Source organism: Triturus cristatus, chromosome 10 (assembly GCF_964204655.1).
Source record: "Triturus cristatus chromosome 10, aTriCri1.1, whole genome shotgun sequence".
NCBI lineage: Eukaryota > Metazoa > Chordata > Amphibia > Caudata > Salamandridae > Triturus > Triturus cristatus.
The window spans coordinates 1188208455-1188224521 of record NC_140593.1 but is presented as its reverse complement, the minus strand read 5'-3'; the positions used below and the strand labels follow the sequence as shown (position 1 = coordinate 1188224521).

Sequence of the window (16067 nt, the reverse complement as noted above, 5' to 3'; positions counted from 1 at the left end):
ACCCAGACACGAAGCTTCCTCGTTGAAGAGTACCGATCCACACATTACCCTGAGATCAAGCTCTTCCTTGCAGAGGGAGCACTAATCCACACATTACCCTGAGACCAAGCCACCACTTTGCAGAATTAGTACTAATCCACACTTAAGCTTGAAACTAAGCTGCTTCGTGAAAAAGTACTGATCCACACGTTTCTCTTGAACCAAGCTGCCTTCTTGCAGAAGCGCCCCCCTGAGTCCAAGCTGCCTTATTGAAGAGTACCATATCCACACATTACCCCGAGATCAGGCTGCTGCCTTGTACAGTGAGTACCCTGAATCCAAGATGCTTCCTTGCATGGTGAGTACTGATACACACATTACACTTACACCAAGCCGCTTCCTTACATAGTGAGTACTAATCCACACACTACGCTGAGCCCAAGCCGCCCCCTTACAGAGTGAGTACTAATCCACACACTACGCTGAGCCCAAGCTGCCTCCTTGCAGAGTACTAATCCACACACTACGCTAAGCCCAAGCCGCCTCATTGAAGAGTTACTTTTTATCCACACATTACCCTGAAATCAAGCTGCTTCTTTGCACAGTGAGTATTATGACTGCATGGTGAGCACTAATCCTCATATTTACCATGAGCCCAAGCCACCTCATTAATGAGTGAGTACTGATCCATACTACTGAGATACTGAGATCAGGCTGCTTCCTTGAACAGTGAATACCCTGACACCAAGCCGCCTCCTTGCACGGTGAGTACTAATCTACACATTATCCTGCAATGAAGATGCCTCATTGAAGAGTGAGTGCTAATCCAAATATTACCGTAAGATTTTGATGCATCGTTGAAGAGTGAGAACTAATCCAAGTATCACCGTAAGATTAAGATTCCTCGTGAAGAGTTAGTACTAATCCACACATTACCCTGAAATCAAACTGCTTCTTTGCACAGTGAGTATTATGACTGCATGGTGAGTACTAATCCACACATTTACCATGAGCCCAAGCCACCTTACTAAGAGTGAGTACTGATCCATACTACTGAGATAATGAGATCAGGCTGCTTCCTTGAACAGTGAGTACCCTGACACCAAGCCGCCTCCTTGCATGGTGAGTACTAATCCACATATTTTCTTTTTGTTTATGGCTCTATTATGTTCACCATCGTTATCTTTGGAGTCTTAGGAAACTTACTTTTCCTGAGACAAAGTGTAGATATATCTTGTTGTATTAATGTAATCGTCTGACTAAATATTAGAATTGGAAACATATCAGGAGAAACACAGCCTCAGTTGTGGGTCTATGTTAAAAAAGCACAAGAAGCACCTGTTAAAAACAACGAGGTGAGTTTTGAGCATCTCCGATTTTATCTGATCGATCTAACAGCAACAGTAGCGATCTAAAACTAATTCTGCAAGGAGAGGCTTTGGATGACAGTAGTGTTTTTACACGAGACCTGCACCTAATGCATCATAATATCTGATCGCCTTTCCAGATGCTCTTGATCCCACTCCGGCTAAACTGGGCAGCATAAGAACTCTTCACACTCTCTAGTCAAGGGCACCTTCAACACCAGATCTTCTGGACCACCATAGAGAAGAGTACACCTCACAGTGCAACTCTCCTAGGTGGGAAACCAGATGCACAGTAACTTCTAGTTCACTATCAACCTCCCTGTCTCCCTAACTTCACAACACCACCTGTCAAAGCGTCTACCTCCATTGTTTCTCAGAATTTCTTGAGCGGCATACCACTTGCCACTGTGTCTTTGATACATTCTCTATTTTTGTTACATTTAGTAAAAAAAAGTTGTTATTCTGTGGCAAGATATGTTGTCAAGACCTAAGCATGTTTAAAGGTTCTTCAACCACAGCCATCTATTCAGTTGGTTCAGCGTATAGTTCGCTTAAATCCAAATTACCTGTCGGCTCCGCTACTCTTAAAAATATACTCATGTCTTTTCCAAGGGAGGATGCCTTCCTCACTTGCAAAGTGCCCACTGCGATTGAAGGGGCATGAACGGAGTACCCGCTGCTAAATCTTAATGGAATGTATTAGTGGCTTGTCACCACTATTGCTGTCACAATTGCGGTCTCCCTGAAGGGGATGGCCTACCAATTGCAAAGTGGGAGCTTTTCTTGTGAAACAGCAAAGCCATGGAAGCTTGCAGCTCAGTTAGCCAAAATCCCTCGAGCATTAAGGTTATACATTTGCTTAGACCTGATAAACGGTTACCTGCCTTAATCCATCACAAAAAACCAAATATGTTCCAGGAAAGCATATTGCTTGTGTCCAATTTATCCCTTCCCACTTTAGAGCAGTGGGAATCCAGAAGGTATAGATCTGCTATCAGTAGCAATGGAGTTATCTTTGACTCCCCAAACTCTCTGTCAAAGCGTGCAGCGTGGGCTGAATCAGGAGTGTCCAGACTCAAGGCCATCATCAAAGGATGTCTTACTCTCCACAGCGCTTCATCTCGATTCACCCCTCAAGCAGACGTAATCGCCACACTTTGGTGACGTCAGCATGGGGTGTCTGTTTCTTCCTTTCCCTTCACTGGCTTTTCACCAAATCTCTTCTCATTGTAAGCAGGAGGGTGAGAGTGAAGGCCAGACTCACAAACGATCCATAGCTCTCCCAACCCCTCAAGATGCGTCCCATGCCTGCATCAGTCTTGGAGCCACCCACACCTGCAGCTCCTTACTCGGGTCCTAACCTATGTGTAGTACTTTGCACAAGGGATACTAGAGAAGAGCAATATGCCAGCATCTCCCCGACCCCTTCTTCACCACTACACTCAGCAAGAAAGTTGCCCACAAAGTCTGATCTGCTCCTGAAACATCACTAAGAGCAAAAACAACAAAACTTAAACATCTTTGTTGTTATATACCAGTGTTAAAATCATACTAATGTAGCATAACACAGTAAATAATGCTCTTTACTGATGGTGCTGAGGAGCATTATGTCAAGGAAGGTTCATGTGCAAGAGGTGCAGAACAATTACATGGTTCCAAGTTGAAGGACTGCAATTACCAAAGGGGTCTATGGAACGGTAATGTTTGTCAATGAATTCTTAATGCTGTGGGATTAAGCTAATAAGAGAAGATAATTCTTACCTACATGTCTTTCCATCGCATCTGCTAGCCCTTTGTCTACCACTGCCTTAGAACCGAATGGATTGTAAAAATTTGCTGTGCATGTAATAATGTATTACGTGATTACTCGAAAAAACAAGCTATGCCAAATTTAATTCCCAGGTAATTGATGTATCCCGCTTGCCATGTTAAGCCCGACTCCCCCAGACTGTCCCTCGTGCAGTGGATATTTAATGGTTTGCATTCAGATTTGTCATTATTTAATTTATACCCAGAGAGCCCGGAGTATTCTGCTATCAATTGCATCAGGCCAACAATTGAGGACTTCGGCTGTTCTGTCACTATTAAAATATCGTCAGAGTAGGTGGCAACTTTTGTCAGTGCCGTTGATATTTATGCCCTTTATGTTCTTATTTAGTTTAATGTCTTGGATGAGAAGTTCTAGTGCTAGTAGGAATAGCGAGGGGGACAGTGGGCAACCTTGTCTGGTTCCCTGTTGTAGGGTGAAGGGGTCAGAAAGTAACCCGTTAACCACTATTCTGGCTGATGGCTCCCGGTACAGGGCCATCACCATCCGTATGTACCCTTCACCTAGGTTGAAGGCCTGCATACAGCGTTCCAGGAATTCCCAGGAGACTCTGTCGAAGGCCTTCTCTGCGTCCAAAGTTATGGCCACCGCTAGTACCAGTTTGGTAGATGCCTGCTCTATGATATGACAGAAAAGTCATGTGTTGTCATTGGACATGCGTGTCCGTAGGAAGCCCACCTGTGTGTTACTTATTAGTTTGGGGAGTGCGGAGTTTAGTCTGACTGCAAGTATTTTTGCGTATATCTTACAGTCCACGTTAATAAGGAATATTGGTCTGTAATTTTTTGGGTGATGAGTGGTCTTTACCTCCTTTGGGGATGACTATAATGTTATCCTCTGACATGAATTTTGGCACCCCCCCATTAGCTGCAGCGTGGTTAAAGACATGTTTCATCGTTGGCTTCAGTTGGTTTAGGAAAGCCTTGTAGAAGGTGACTGTGAACCTATCTGGCCCCGGGGCTTTAATGTCTTTCAGAGATTTGACTGCCATTTCGATCTCGGAGGAATTAATTTCTTGGCCTAGCCTGTGCATCTCATCAGTGTTTAGTTGTGGTAGGCCGAGTCTATCTAGGTATCTAGAGCATTTCTTTGTGCTGAGGATCTGGTCTTTCTTGTATAGTTCCTGGTAGAACTCTTGGAAGGTCTTAAGGATGTCTTTATTTTTTGTGTGTGTTCTGTTATTTGAGTCAGTGATGGAAGAGACGGCGAATTGGCTACGTTTATGTTTTAAGTAGGAGGCCAATAATTTTCCTGCTTTATTGGCCTCGCACAGATTAAGGGCTTTGTATTTATTGATCCACAGCCCCGCCCTCTCACTCAGTATTTTGTTGTATTCGTACTTCAACTGTGTAAGTTTAGTTAAACGTCTATTATCCTTAACAGCCTTAGCCTTAACAGCCTTAGCATGGGATAAGTCAAGGTTTTTATATTCTTGAGTTTGTATTTTTGTTGATTTTAGCTTTGATCTCAATTATTGTGCCTCTGATTGTCGCCTTCAGGGCATCCCATAGAGAATTGGGGTTAGTCTCAGGGGAGTCATTAAATTTGAGATAATCCAATATAGCCTCCTCAAACTTTTTTTTTGTCTGCGGGATCTGACAGCACGTCGCTGTTAAAACGCCGTCACCGGGGGACGGCCTTGTTGTGTCAACCCCTCAGCTTTAGACTGATACATGAGTGGTCTGAGACTAGACTAGGGCTATGTCTGAGTGTTCGATTAGGTGCGTGTGGGACCCAGATATTAATATGTAGTCTATCCTGGTGTAAGAGTTATGCGGGTTAGAGTAGAAAGTGTAGTCCTTTGTATCCGTGTGCTGAAGGCACCATGCATCTTTTAGATTGTATTTGGAGCATATGTTTTGGAGGGCTGCTTGTGATTTCGTGGGTTAGAAACAACTGGTGGATTGTCTATCTGTTATATGGTCTAATGGAATATTAATGTCCCTTGCCAACACTGTGAGGTCAGTTAGGGGGAAGCTCTCTAACGATCGAGCCACCTCCGCCCAGAAAGTTGGGTCGTCCGAGTTGGGCCCGTACACATTTGCCACATGGATTAGCTCCTCCCACCTTCTCAGGGGCGTCAACAGGAGCCTCCCCTCACTATCGTGTGATTGTGATTCTATTGTTAGGTTGGATCTCTTGGATACTAGTGACTAGTGAGAGTCAGGCTTATCATGGCAAGTGGGATACATCAAATACCTGGGAATTAAATTTGGCAATGATCTAATTGACACACTTCATCATAACGAGAAAATAATGCTAGAGAAGATTAAGAAACTCCTAGAATCATGGTCTCCAAAGTTCATAACGTGGTGGGGAAGAATAGAAACAATCAAAATTATGATCACGCCAATGGTTAATTATCTGATCAGCATGCTCCCACTCATACTCACAGATGATTTCCGCCGCAAAATTGATATTATGATCTCAAATTTCCTCTGGCATGGAAAGAAAGTTAGGATAAGCATAAAAAAAAACTAAGACTGGAGAAAAAACTAGGAGAAGTAAACCTAGCAGACTACAAAACTTTCCAATTAGCATTCCTAGCAAAACAAGGATCCTACTGGATAGCGCCTCCGGATGGTTACACACCGGCATGGTTGCAGGTAGAGAAAGCCATCCTAAACAACCTAAACCCTCTCGCTCTACTAACAGCAAACAGATACCTTTATACCTCAAAGCCTATCTTTAAAAACACCCAAACCGCCCTATTAAAGGTAGATAAAAAGCTAGAAAACAGCATTAAAGGGTCAAAAAACGAATCACTCTGGACCAATAGCAGGATTCTATACAAGGGGAAAAGCTTAACCTTTGAATCATGGATAGAGAAAGGGATCTACTACCCCTTTCAATTAGAAAGCGAAAACTACCCCATCACCTTCGCCGCCCTTAAGGGAAAACACAATCTAAATGATATTGAATTTTATAACTTCCTAAAAATCAGATCGGCTTTGTCCAAAACCAAATTTTTAATCTCGTAGCCATCTATCTTCCAGCTAGTATCTAAAATAAATAAATTGGGGCACCAGGTCTCACACCTCTACAAAGTCCTCCACCCTAACTCCACCAAACTTAACAACAAGACAGCTGCCTACTGGAATAATCAAAGTAAAACCATTTTCAAAGACCAAGAGTGGGCCACATTATGGTCGTCAGCTTCACAAAATAAGATTTCCCTAGTGCTCTCACAAACTAAGTTTCGGTTGCTTCACAAGGCTTTCTGGACACCTGCACGATTACACTCATTAGGACTCAGGGAGGAGGATGTATGCTGGAACTGTAACAAAGAAAAAGGGGGATCTTGCACACCTTGGGCCTCATGTAGGAAGCCAAATACCGGTCGGTAACGGCCGATTTTCGGTAATTATACCGTTACCGACCGGTATTTTGGCTTTTGAGATGTAGGGGGAGAATTTCATGATTCGGTATTTACCGAATCGGTAAAATTACCGAATCGGTAATATTACCGATTCGGTAAATTTACCGATTCAGTAAATACCGAATCATGAAATGAGATGTAGGGGGAGTGTGTGGCGGGTGTGGGGATTCGTTATTTACCACCAACTAAAGGTTGGTGGTAAATGACGAATAGGTGAAAAAAAGCATTTTTGTGCACATTTAAGTGTGCAATGTGGCAGACATACATGCCCTTAGGGCATGTATGTGCGCCACATGTGCACACATGGCCGAATCAGGGGTGCAACAGGGTGTCAATGTGACACCCTGCCACCCTTGCATGTGCTCCCCCATTACCGAATCGGTATTTACCGATTCGGTAATGAGGCATACCTTCCCATCAATGGGAAGGTATGCCTCATTACCGAATCGGTAAATACCGATTCGGTAATTACCGAATTTTTCCGATTCGGTAATATTTACCGACTCATTACCTACATTGCATTTACCACTTCATAAATACCGAATCGGTATGATTCGGTATTTATGAAGTGGTAAATGCCAGCCCACCTACATAAGGCCCCTTATCCTGTACTGCCCAGCTCTTAAAAAATTCTGGGGTGAAATCTTTACATTTTTAAATAAAATGTTTGACTGCACTCTAACAAAAGAATTCTCCACTATCACCACGGGATTTATGTGCACTGACCTGAAGTCAGCAGAGGACAGAGACCTTCTGGCCTTATTGCTGACAGCAGCAGTGAAAATGGTCCTCACAAACTGGAAAGACACTTCCAAGACATCGTACAATGGATGGTTCAATTGGATCACGCATCTTAGAGGAGCAGGCAATTTATCCCTACAGAGTTCACCCTGGAAACCAGCCTCAAGAAGGATGTGGGGGTCCCTGGACACGTTTCTAGACTTTTTTGAGCCCTCATGAAAACGTGGTGGGCCGGGGATGATCCTGGCACTCCAAGTGAAGTACCACCCCAACAAGAATGTACCCGGGCTCTAATGGTCAGATCCAATGTCAGACGAAATGTATATGCACTACAACTCTCGCGTGCCTGTCTTCTATCTCTTCTTTCACCCCTTAGCTCTCTTGCTCCTTTCTATTTTCCTTTCTCTCTGGAATATTAACACAAGTAGGGTATGCACAGAACAGTATGGCAATAGTAATTTGATATGACGTTGCAAACCCTGTTAGAGATCTACTAATGTGTTCCTGTTTCTTTTTTTTTAAAATGTGTAATAAAACTTGTTGAAATAAAAATAAAAAAAAGAAACAAGCTATGTTGATACTGTCTTTAGAAGGCAATCAGGGTAGGGCTTGAGTGGACTGTTAGATTTACAGCGTTTGCAAGCATATGTTTATGTAAATGGGTTGGTTTTAGGCAGTCTCTAATTTTATTATCACTAAATAGAGAATGAGGGCTGAAAAGAATTTACTCTCCCTTAAATTGAGGTTAACATTTGTTCCTTGCTCAATTATAACTGCTCTTGACTCAAGCGATGATGCTGTCTCACGAATGAATGTGCAACTCATATTAGGCGCCCCTTTACATTGGTGTCAACTCCCCTACTTATCAGAAAAAACTACTTGTGCCATCCTGAATTATTGATTGATTCACATACAAGAGCAGCAATGGCTGTTGTGTAATTCTCCATTCTAACAATGGCTCCACTCGCTCCAATTTATGGGCTCTCCTTGGATCACTAGATTCAGATGCGGTTGTTCCTCTAGCCATTGGCACAGCTTAGCTTCTGCGAGGCAAGAACACAGAATACTGATTTATTTACAGTTGTTAGAAGATGTTGTGCATTTCTGACACACTTTGAAATCATACTACCTCTAGGCTCTTATCTTAATCTCCTGACTTGGGTATTATCAAACAAAGGATCTAATATTTGGTTAAAGTATTTTTTATTAAAAACCTCTTTCTGAGTTATCAGATGCTGACTATCCTTAATAGTGTTAAATTTGGCTTTCCTTTAAGTGTAAATGAGATACCTTTGAGCACCCCGATTGCCAGGTTTATGAATGAAAACACGCACTTATATGCTTAAGGGGCCTAGTATAAAGCTGGGTATGGTGGCTTAGTGGACTAATGTGTCAACTGTAGGGGCCTGTGTTTGACCTCATGGTCACAGGTCCAAAGCCCGGCTGGTCCACTCAGTCTTTCGTCCTTCTGAGGTCGATAAACTAAGTACCATTGATTTCTGTAACAATAAACATCTGCTATTTCAGCACCAAGATACTCTCTGGGTAAAAGTACACTTTACAAATACACGTTATGTTGTTGCATTTGTGAATGCATTCATCAGTATTTCTTGGACTTTTGTAGCAACATAACTGTTCCCTTCCATGCCTTACCTCAGATCGATGTCTTCTGGTACCTTAGTGTGAAGACAAACACAAAAATAGTCATAAAATAGCGGATTTGACTTGGGCTAAAAATATGTTTTTGCAGGTTGCACTGATGGATAGGGAGGCCAGGGAATTGAAAAAAACATTGGTCCGGACACATCAATTATTGTCCACTTCAAGTACCATAGGACCCAATTTAAATATAGTTTCACAAATCAGCATCATCGTTTCCTCTTAGTGCGATTTAGATTCAATCAATTACATCTACTTCTTGCAGAAACGAAGGGATGGAAAAAGATTGAGGACCTGGGTGCTTGTTCATGTGATCATTTTTCGACTCAGGACTCATTGCATTTTAATTTATTCTGCAAGCATTTTATCTATATCTAGAATCAGTTTATTTTACCTATTTTAAGGGGCAAAGGATTTTTACAGACTAGATCTGCTTTTATGTACCTACAGATGCTGACTAATGTGTGGGAAATTTTTAACATTGCTAGTTTCTGACTGCAGTGGTCAGAATAAAGAAAAAAAAGAGGGATTACTATGAATTAGATAATTTTTAACCTTGACAACTTTTAACTTGTATATTATGACTCATCTTTAATATGATTACAATATATCTTCTTTGTATCCTGTTGGTGTTTGTGCAATTGTAATATTTAATGTGTTTTCTATAGTATGCTTTTATGGTTTTAATTAACCGAATAAAGTGAATTTGACTGACTGACTAGTCATAAAATGAAAGTCGCCACATGATTGGATGTGTGACCACCAGAAGTCAAGCCGAACCTCTGTAGGCAATAATCTGAAAGAGACAATTAATTATAGATTTCTCACCTTAGAATTATCCCCAGGCGTCAGACTGGATCCGGAGAATTTTTCTTCAGCAGTACCCCTGGGCCTCGGTAGGTGGCGTCGGTTGACTCCGCGTTCGTCGTTGGCGTCGTGGTCACCGGAATGACGTTGCGGTATCTACTTAGATGCCGCCCCTGCGCTTTGACGTCAGTTCTTTCTTTTTCCGCACCAGCCAGCGCAGATCTGGAAAGAGCAGTACCTTGAGTCACTTTTAGACACTCTTTTTGCGACTTTTTGTCGACATCTTTTTGAGTCGTTCGACTCCTGGTGCATGTAGGGATATCCTGTCCTTGAACTGGCTTCAAGGCTTGAGCCTCCTGTCACAAATTTATGTCGGTTATGGACCCACACCTCGTGTGCCTTTGTTGTTTGGAGCACAACCACGACCCGAAGTCATGCTCTGACTGCCGGGCCATGAACCCGAAGTGTTTGCGGGTGCGGTCCCAAAAGCTTCTCGAGGCCCAGCAGTCCGCTCCATGCCGTTCGAGGTCCTGGTCGAGAGGGAGGTCGCGGGATCAGTCGCGGAGCCATCACCACCACTCCTCGTCAAAGTCTTCGTCTTCGGGTAAGTCAAAGCACAAGAAGAAGGCGAAGAAGCACCGCCGCTCTTCGTGTTCTCCCCGTCCGACGTGACGCGGAAGGAAGTCGTCCGGCTCCACCCGCGGAGCCTGTTGGATCGACTCCGGCCATCTCTCTCTTCCCGGGAGCCGGAGCGACCCCTGCCCAACTTCATAGCTTTTTACAAAGCCCTCCAATCCAACTTTGGGCAGCCCGACTCCGGCGCCGAATCCAGTGGCGACACCTCCGCCCCCTCCGACGCCGGTTGTGTCCCCAGCTGACGTCGACCCCAGTCTACCCCTCGATGTGGACACGGAGCCGGACCGGCGTCGACTGACGTTGGGACCGGCTCCGACCGGTACTTTTGTACCACTGTCCTTCCTTGGTTTTCCCTATCACCCTGAGTGGCTACCAGAGGAGGGTGAGGAGGACTGGGAGGGGTCGGTGGACCCTTTGGCAGACCAGTTAGAGAAAACGGACTGGTGAGAGGAATTGGGTGAGGCCAGTGGTCTGGACACCTCCCCAGCTCTTGGCTTGCTATCTCCCCCTACCCTACCCTGGCTACGGAGGAGGGTGCATCTTACGCAGTGGTGTTGCGTAGGGTGGCTGAGGCCTTGAACTTTGAGCTTCCTATGGTGGCGGTCAGGACTAACCTCCTGACCGAGGTGCTTCAGCCGGCAGCAACCTCTGCGGAGCCCCTGCTACCATTCAATGAGGCCCTTACGGACATCCTTTTGGGCACTTGGTCCAAGCCCACCACAGGGGCTCCTGTGAACAGGATGATTGCCTGATGCCACCGCCCTGCTCCAGGCAACCCCATTTTCCTCTCCCAACACCCCACCCCTGAGAGCTTGGTGGTCTAAGCCTCGACTTCCAAGGGCACATTCCCTACCACACCACCTGATAGGAAATCCAACAGGCTGGACCATCTTGGGAAGAAAATGCTTTCTTCCTCCAGCTTAGGACTGCGGTCGGTGTACACCGTATGTCTCTTGGGCTGTTACTCCCACTCTGTGTGGGACACGAGTGCGCAGCTGCTGCCGCAGTGCCCGGAGGAGGCCCGGGCCGTGCTCTCCCGTGCAGTGGCCGATGGGAGAGACACATCAAAGTTCGCCATCCGATGTGGGCTGGACACCGCCGACTCGCTAGGCAGGACAATTTCAATGTCAGTAGCCCTTAGACGCTACGCCTGGCTGAGGTCCACTGGCTTTTCGGGTGCTGTCCAAGCTCGAGTGCTCGAGCACTTTAAGGGCTCCAGGGCTACTGCCAGATCCTTGGGCCTCGCTTCCACCTCTCGCCCCGTGCAGTCTGCTTTTCGCCCCTTTCGTAGCTACGGAAGGGGTGCCCTGCTACGTTCCACCCAGAGCTACAGGCCTGCGCAAGCTGTCCAGCCTCTGCACGGCCGGGACGTAGAACCCACCGTCGTGGGTCTGGGGGCCAGCGGGCAAGCCAGTCCACCTGCGCCCCCTCTGCATCAGCCTCCAAGCCCTCCTAGTCGTACCTTTCAGAGCCACCAATCGCCAGTGGGCGGCAGGATTCGCCATCACCTCCCTCACTGGCTCAACATCACGTCAGACAGGTGGGTTTTGCAGATAGTCCGAAGGGGCTACTCCCTCCCCTTCGAGACTACCCCTCCATCCATGCCACCTCAATTCCATCACATGTTGGAGGATCACCTGGCCCTTCCCCAACAGGAAGTTATGGCTCTCTTGGCCAAGGGAGCCAAGAGCGAGTTTCTGCCCCAGAAGTAGGTTGTGATTGTTATTCCCACTAATTTCTGGTGCCCAAGAAGGACAAGGGCCTGCGTCCTATCTTGGATCTCAGGAACGTCAACTGCTTCTTCCGGAAGGAGAAGTTCAGAATGTTGACACTGGCTCAGGTCCTGTTTGCCCTCGACCCTGGAGAATGGATGGTAACGTTGGACTTGCAGGACGCTTATTTTCACTTCCCCGTCCTGCCGGCTCATCGGTGTTACCTACGCTTCACTGTAGGCCACGAGCACTTTCTGTTTTCTGTGCTCCACTTTGGCCTTACCAGCGCCCCTCGGGTGTTCACAAGGGTAATGGCGGTGGTCGCAGCTCATCTGCGCAGATCAGGGGTTCCAGTCTTCCCCTATCTAGACGACTGGCTGTTGAAGGCGTGCTCGCCCCAGCCTGTCGTCTCCCACCTCCAGACTACAGCCGACCTCCTGCATTCGCTGGGGTTCAACATCAACGTGCCGAAGTCACACCTGATTCTCTCTCAGAAGCTCCTTTTCTTCGGAGCGGTTCTGGACACAGTGCACTGTATGGCTTATCCTCCCGAGCAGCGAGTCTGGGATATTCCGGCAATGATTCTGATCTTTCAGTATCTATGCCGGGTTTTGGTCAGAATGGCCCTGAGGCTACTGGGCCTCAGGGCCTCCTGCATCCTGCTGGTGGACTATGCCAGGTGGCATATGCGGGCTCTGCAGTGGGACATGAAGTTCTAGTGGGCACAGCATCAGGGAAATCTTTCTGATTGCGTCCAGATCTTGGAGGGCACTGCACATCAATTGCAGTGGTGGTTAACGAACCGTGATTGGGTCTACGGCAGTCCCCTCTCCCTTCCCCGGCCAGAGTTCACAGTGGTGACAGATGCATCACTTCTGGGGTGGGCATGGGAGAAGCCTCTGGTCTCCGGTGGAGTCTGGGCTCCACATCAACCCTCTGGATCTTCGGGTGATCCGTCTTGCACTGAAGGCATTCCTTCCTTCTGTCAGAGGGAGGGTAGTGCAGGTGTTCACGGACATCACCACTGCCATGTGGTACTGCAACAAACAGGGCGGGTGGGGTTGTGGACCCTATGTCAGGAGGAACTTCGTCTCTGGAAGTGGCTGGAACATCAGGGCATCTCCCTGGTGGTTCTTAACCTGGCAGGTTCTCTGAACGCCAGGGCGGACAAACTCAGCCGCCGGTGCATGATGGATCACGAATGGCGTCTTCACTCGGAGGTGGTGCAAGGTCTCTTTCAGCGGTGGGCAGAGCCTTGGTTAGATCTATTCGCCACTGAAGAGAACGTGCAATGTCAGCAGTTCTGCGCTTTGGAATTTCCAAGGCAGTACTCGCTCTATGACACTTTTCGTCATGAGTGGAATAGCGGTACTTCTACCCAGAGTGCTGAAGAAGATCAAGCAGGACCGGGCCCAAGTCATTCTTGTGGCCCTGGACTGGGCGCGAAGAGTATGGTATGCCAAGCTCTTACACATGGCCATTGATCCTTCGATCAGACTGCCCATTCGGGAGGATCTTCTGTCGCAGCAGGGGACGGTCCTCCACCCAAAGCTGTCCAGCCTCCTCCTCCTTCCATGGAGATTGAGCGTCGACAGTTGACAGCTTTCAACCTTCCTCCCGAAGTCTGCAACGGTATCTTTGCAGCCAGGTGAACCTCCATCACACCTCTACATGCCTGTAGATGGAACAAATTTGTGGCATGGTGCACAGCAAAGGCTGTGGATCCCCTTTCTGCTCCCCTTTCAGAGGTTCTCCTCTTCATTTTTTCTCTGGCCCAGCAGGGCTCTGCTCTAGGCACTCTAAAAGGCTATCTTTCAGCCATTTCGGCCTTTCTTCGGCTTCCTGATCAGCCTTCTCTTTTCAAGTCCCCTATTGTAAATCGCTTCCTTAAGGGCATTACTCACTTGTTTCCGCCAATTCCTTTTGTATTGCCCCAGTGGGACTTGAACCTGGTTCTGACCTACTTCATGTGTGCTCCTTTCCAGCCGCTACATAACTGTCCTCTCAGACTTCTGACTCTTAAAACTGCCTTTCTGGTCGCCATCCCCTCTGCTCGCAGGGTGAGTGAACTTCAGGCTCTGTCTTCAAAACCTCCTTTCCTGGCTGTTTATCCGGACAAAGTTGTCCTTCGCACTAGGCCTTCTTCCCTCCCAAAGTGGATACCTCTTTCCACATATGACAGAACATCAATCTGGCCACCTTCTTCCCGCCCACATCCTTTTTAAGAGGAGGAGAGGCTCCACCGCCTGGATCCAAAACGTGCGCTTTCATTCTATCGGGATTGCACAAAACAATTTTGGGTGGATGACCAGCTCTTTGTTGGCTATGTGGGCGCCAAGAAAGGTCAGGTCATGCAAAAACGAACCATCTCTCGATGGGTCGTTCTTTGCATAGAAATCTGCTATTCCTTAGCGAAAAAGGAACCTCCAGTGGAGTTGCGTGCCTATTCCACCAGTGCGACGGCAGCTACTACTGCTTTGGGATGTGGAGTTCCACTTCATGACATCTGCCAGGCAGCTACGTGGGCTTCGTTGCACACGTTTACCAAACACTATTGCCTGGACAGCCAAGTCCAGAGAGACGGCTCCTTCGGCCGTTCAGTTCTTCAGGACTTTCTGGTGTGAACTTGGTTCGCAGACCCACCTCCGGGGTTGGTATTGCTGTGGTATCTATTCTAAGGTGAGGATTCCATAACTAATTGTCTCTTTCGGATGAACAAGTTACTTACCTTCGGTAACGATATATCTGTAAGAGTTGAATGGAATGGAATGCATGCTCTTATTGCAAAGAGCAGAGGTGCAGTTCATCCCTGCACCCGGTGGCAGGCACCTTGAGGTGCCTGCCACAGGGTGCAGGGATCAACAGGGGGGCACCATAGGTGTCCCCTTGGCCACCATTCGGCGGACTTGCACCCATGGGGGCCCTGCTGGGGGCCCCCAAAGACAGCTTCGCAATGCCTTTCTGTGTAAGAAAGGCTGGCACAGAAAGGACGTGGGAAGCTGCCATCGTAATCCCTCGGCCAGAAAGAGCCGGCCGAGGGATTACTGCGGGCTTTCCGAATGGCGGATGTGCTCTCCGAGCCCATTGGAGGCCATTCGGAAATCCGATTCGAATTCCCTTCTGACCAACACCATCAAAATGGGTCGGTTGGAAAGGAATCCGAACGGGCAATTCCAAAGCGGGCGGAATGGCTCTAACCGATGGTCAGAGCAGTTGCCAACCACATCGGAATTGGGCTCTTAGTGTAGGACAGCATGAAATACATTCAGTCTCATTTTACCCCGGCCTTATGCTTTGCAGCTCTTGCTTCTGGTAAACCCTCTGCCTGTGGTGTCCTCATGTTTGTTCTTTCAGATCTTTCATAGCCGTCGCTTGAAAAGGATCTGTGGTGAGTGCGACGCCTGCTACAGGGAGAAAGACTGCGGCACATGTGACTTCTGTCGGGACAAGCCGAAGTTTGGAGGGAGAAACTTGAAGCATCAGAAATGCAGATGGCGGCAGTGTCACCTCTTTCCCCTGGTGGGTTTTTCAGTTCCCTTCTCCCACTTTCATCTGCTTTTATAAAGGGCGGGACTTTCACACTCTGCGTACCCAAGGACAGTATCATGGAAGGATTTGACCCACTTTCAGACTCGCCTCTCTTAGTTGTACTTGAGCCCAGTTCGTCTATCAAATTTCCTGTCTTCCTCTGTATACATCGACTTAAAACTGGGGACTGGTAGCATGCAGTTGTCCCAGTGGTGTGTAGTTCTGTGGGATCTAAACACAGGCATCTGTAGTGATAATCCCTTTTCTGTTGTTACTTTTGGTAGGGGAAAGCGCCTGCGTCTTAGTTGGGGGATGATTTGGCCTCTTTAGCTACAACTAGGCACTCATTTTCCTCAAATACTGCAGCCCATTGCGGTTTTTCTACTAGCGGCCAAACTTAGGTACCCCAGGTAATGAGGTGGAGGAAAGCT

At 47.1% G+C, this 16067-nt stretch overlaps 1 protein-coding gene across 1 annotated transcript in view; it reads left to right on the top strand.

Annotated features, from left to right (window-relative positions):
• LOC146796999 (uncharacterized) overlaps positions 1–16067 on the top strand; it is a 233198-nt gene that overhangs the window by 12297 nt on the left and 204834 nt on the right. The window contains exon 3 of the mRNA XM_085629585.1: positions 15463–15627. Coding sequence (XP_085485711.1) covers positions 15463–15627 — 165 coding nt within the window. The remainder of the gene's footprint in view (positions 1–15462; positions 15628–16067) is intronic.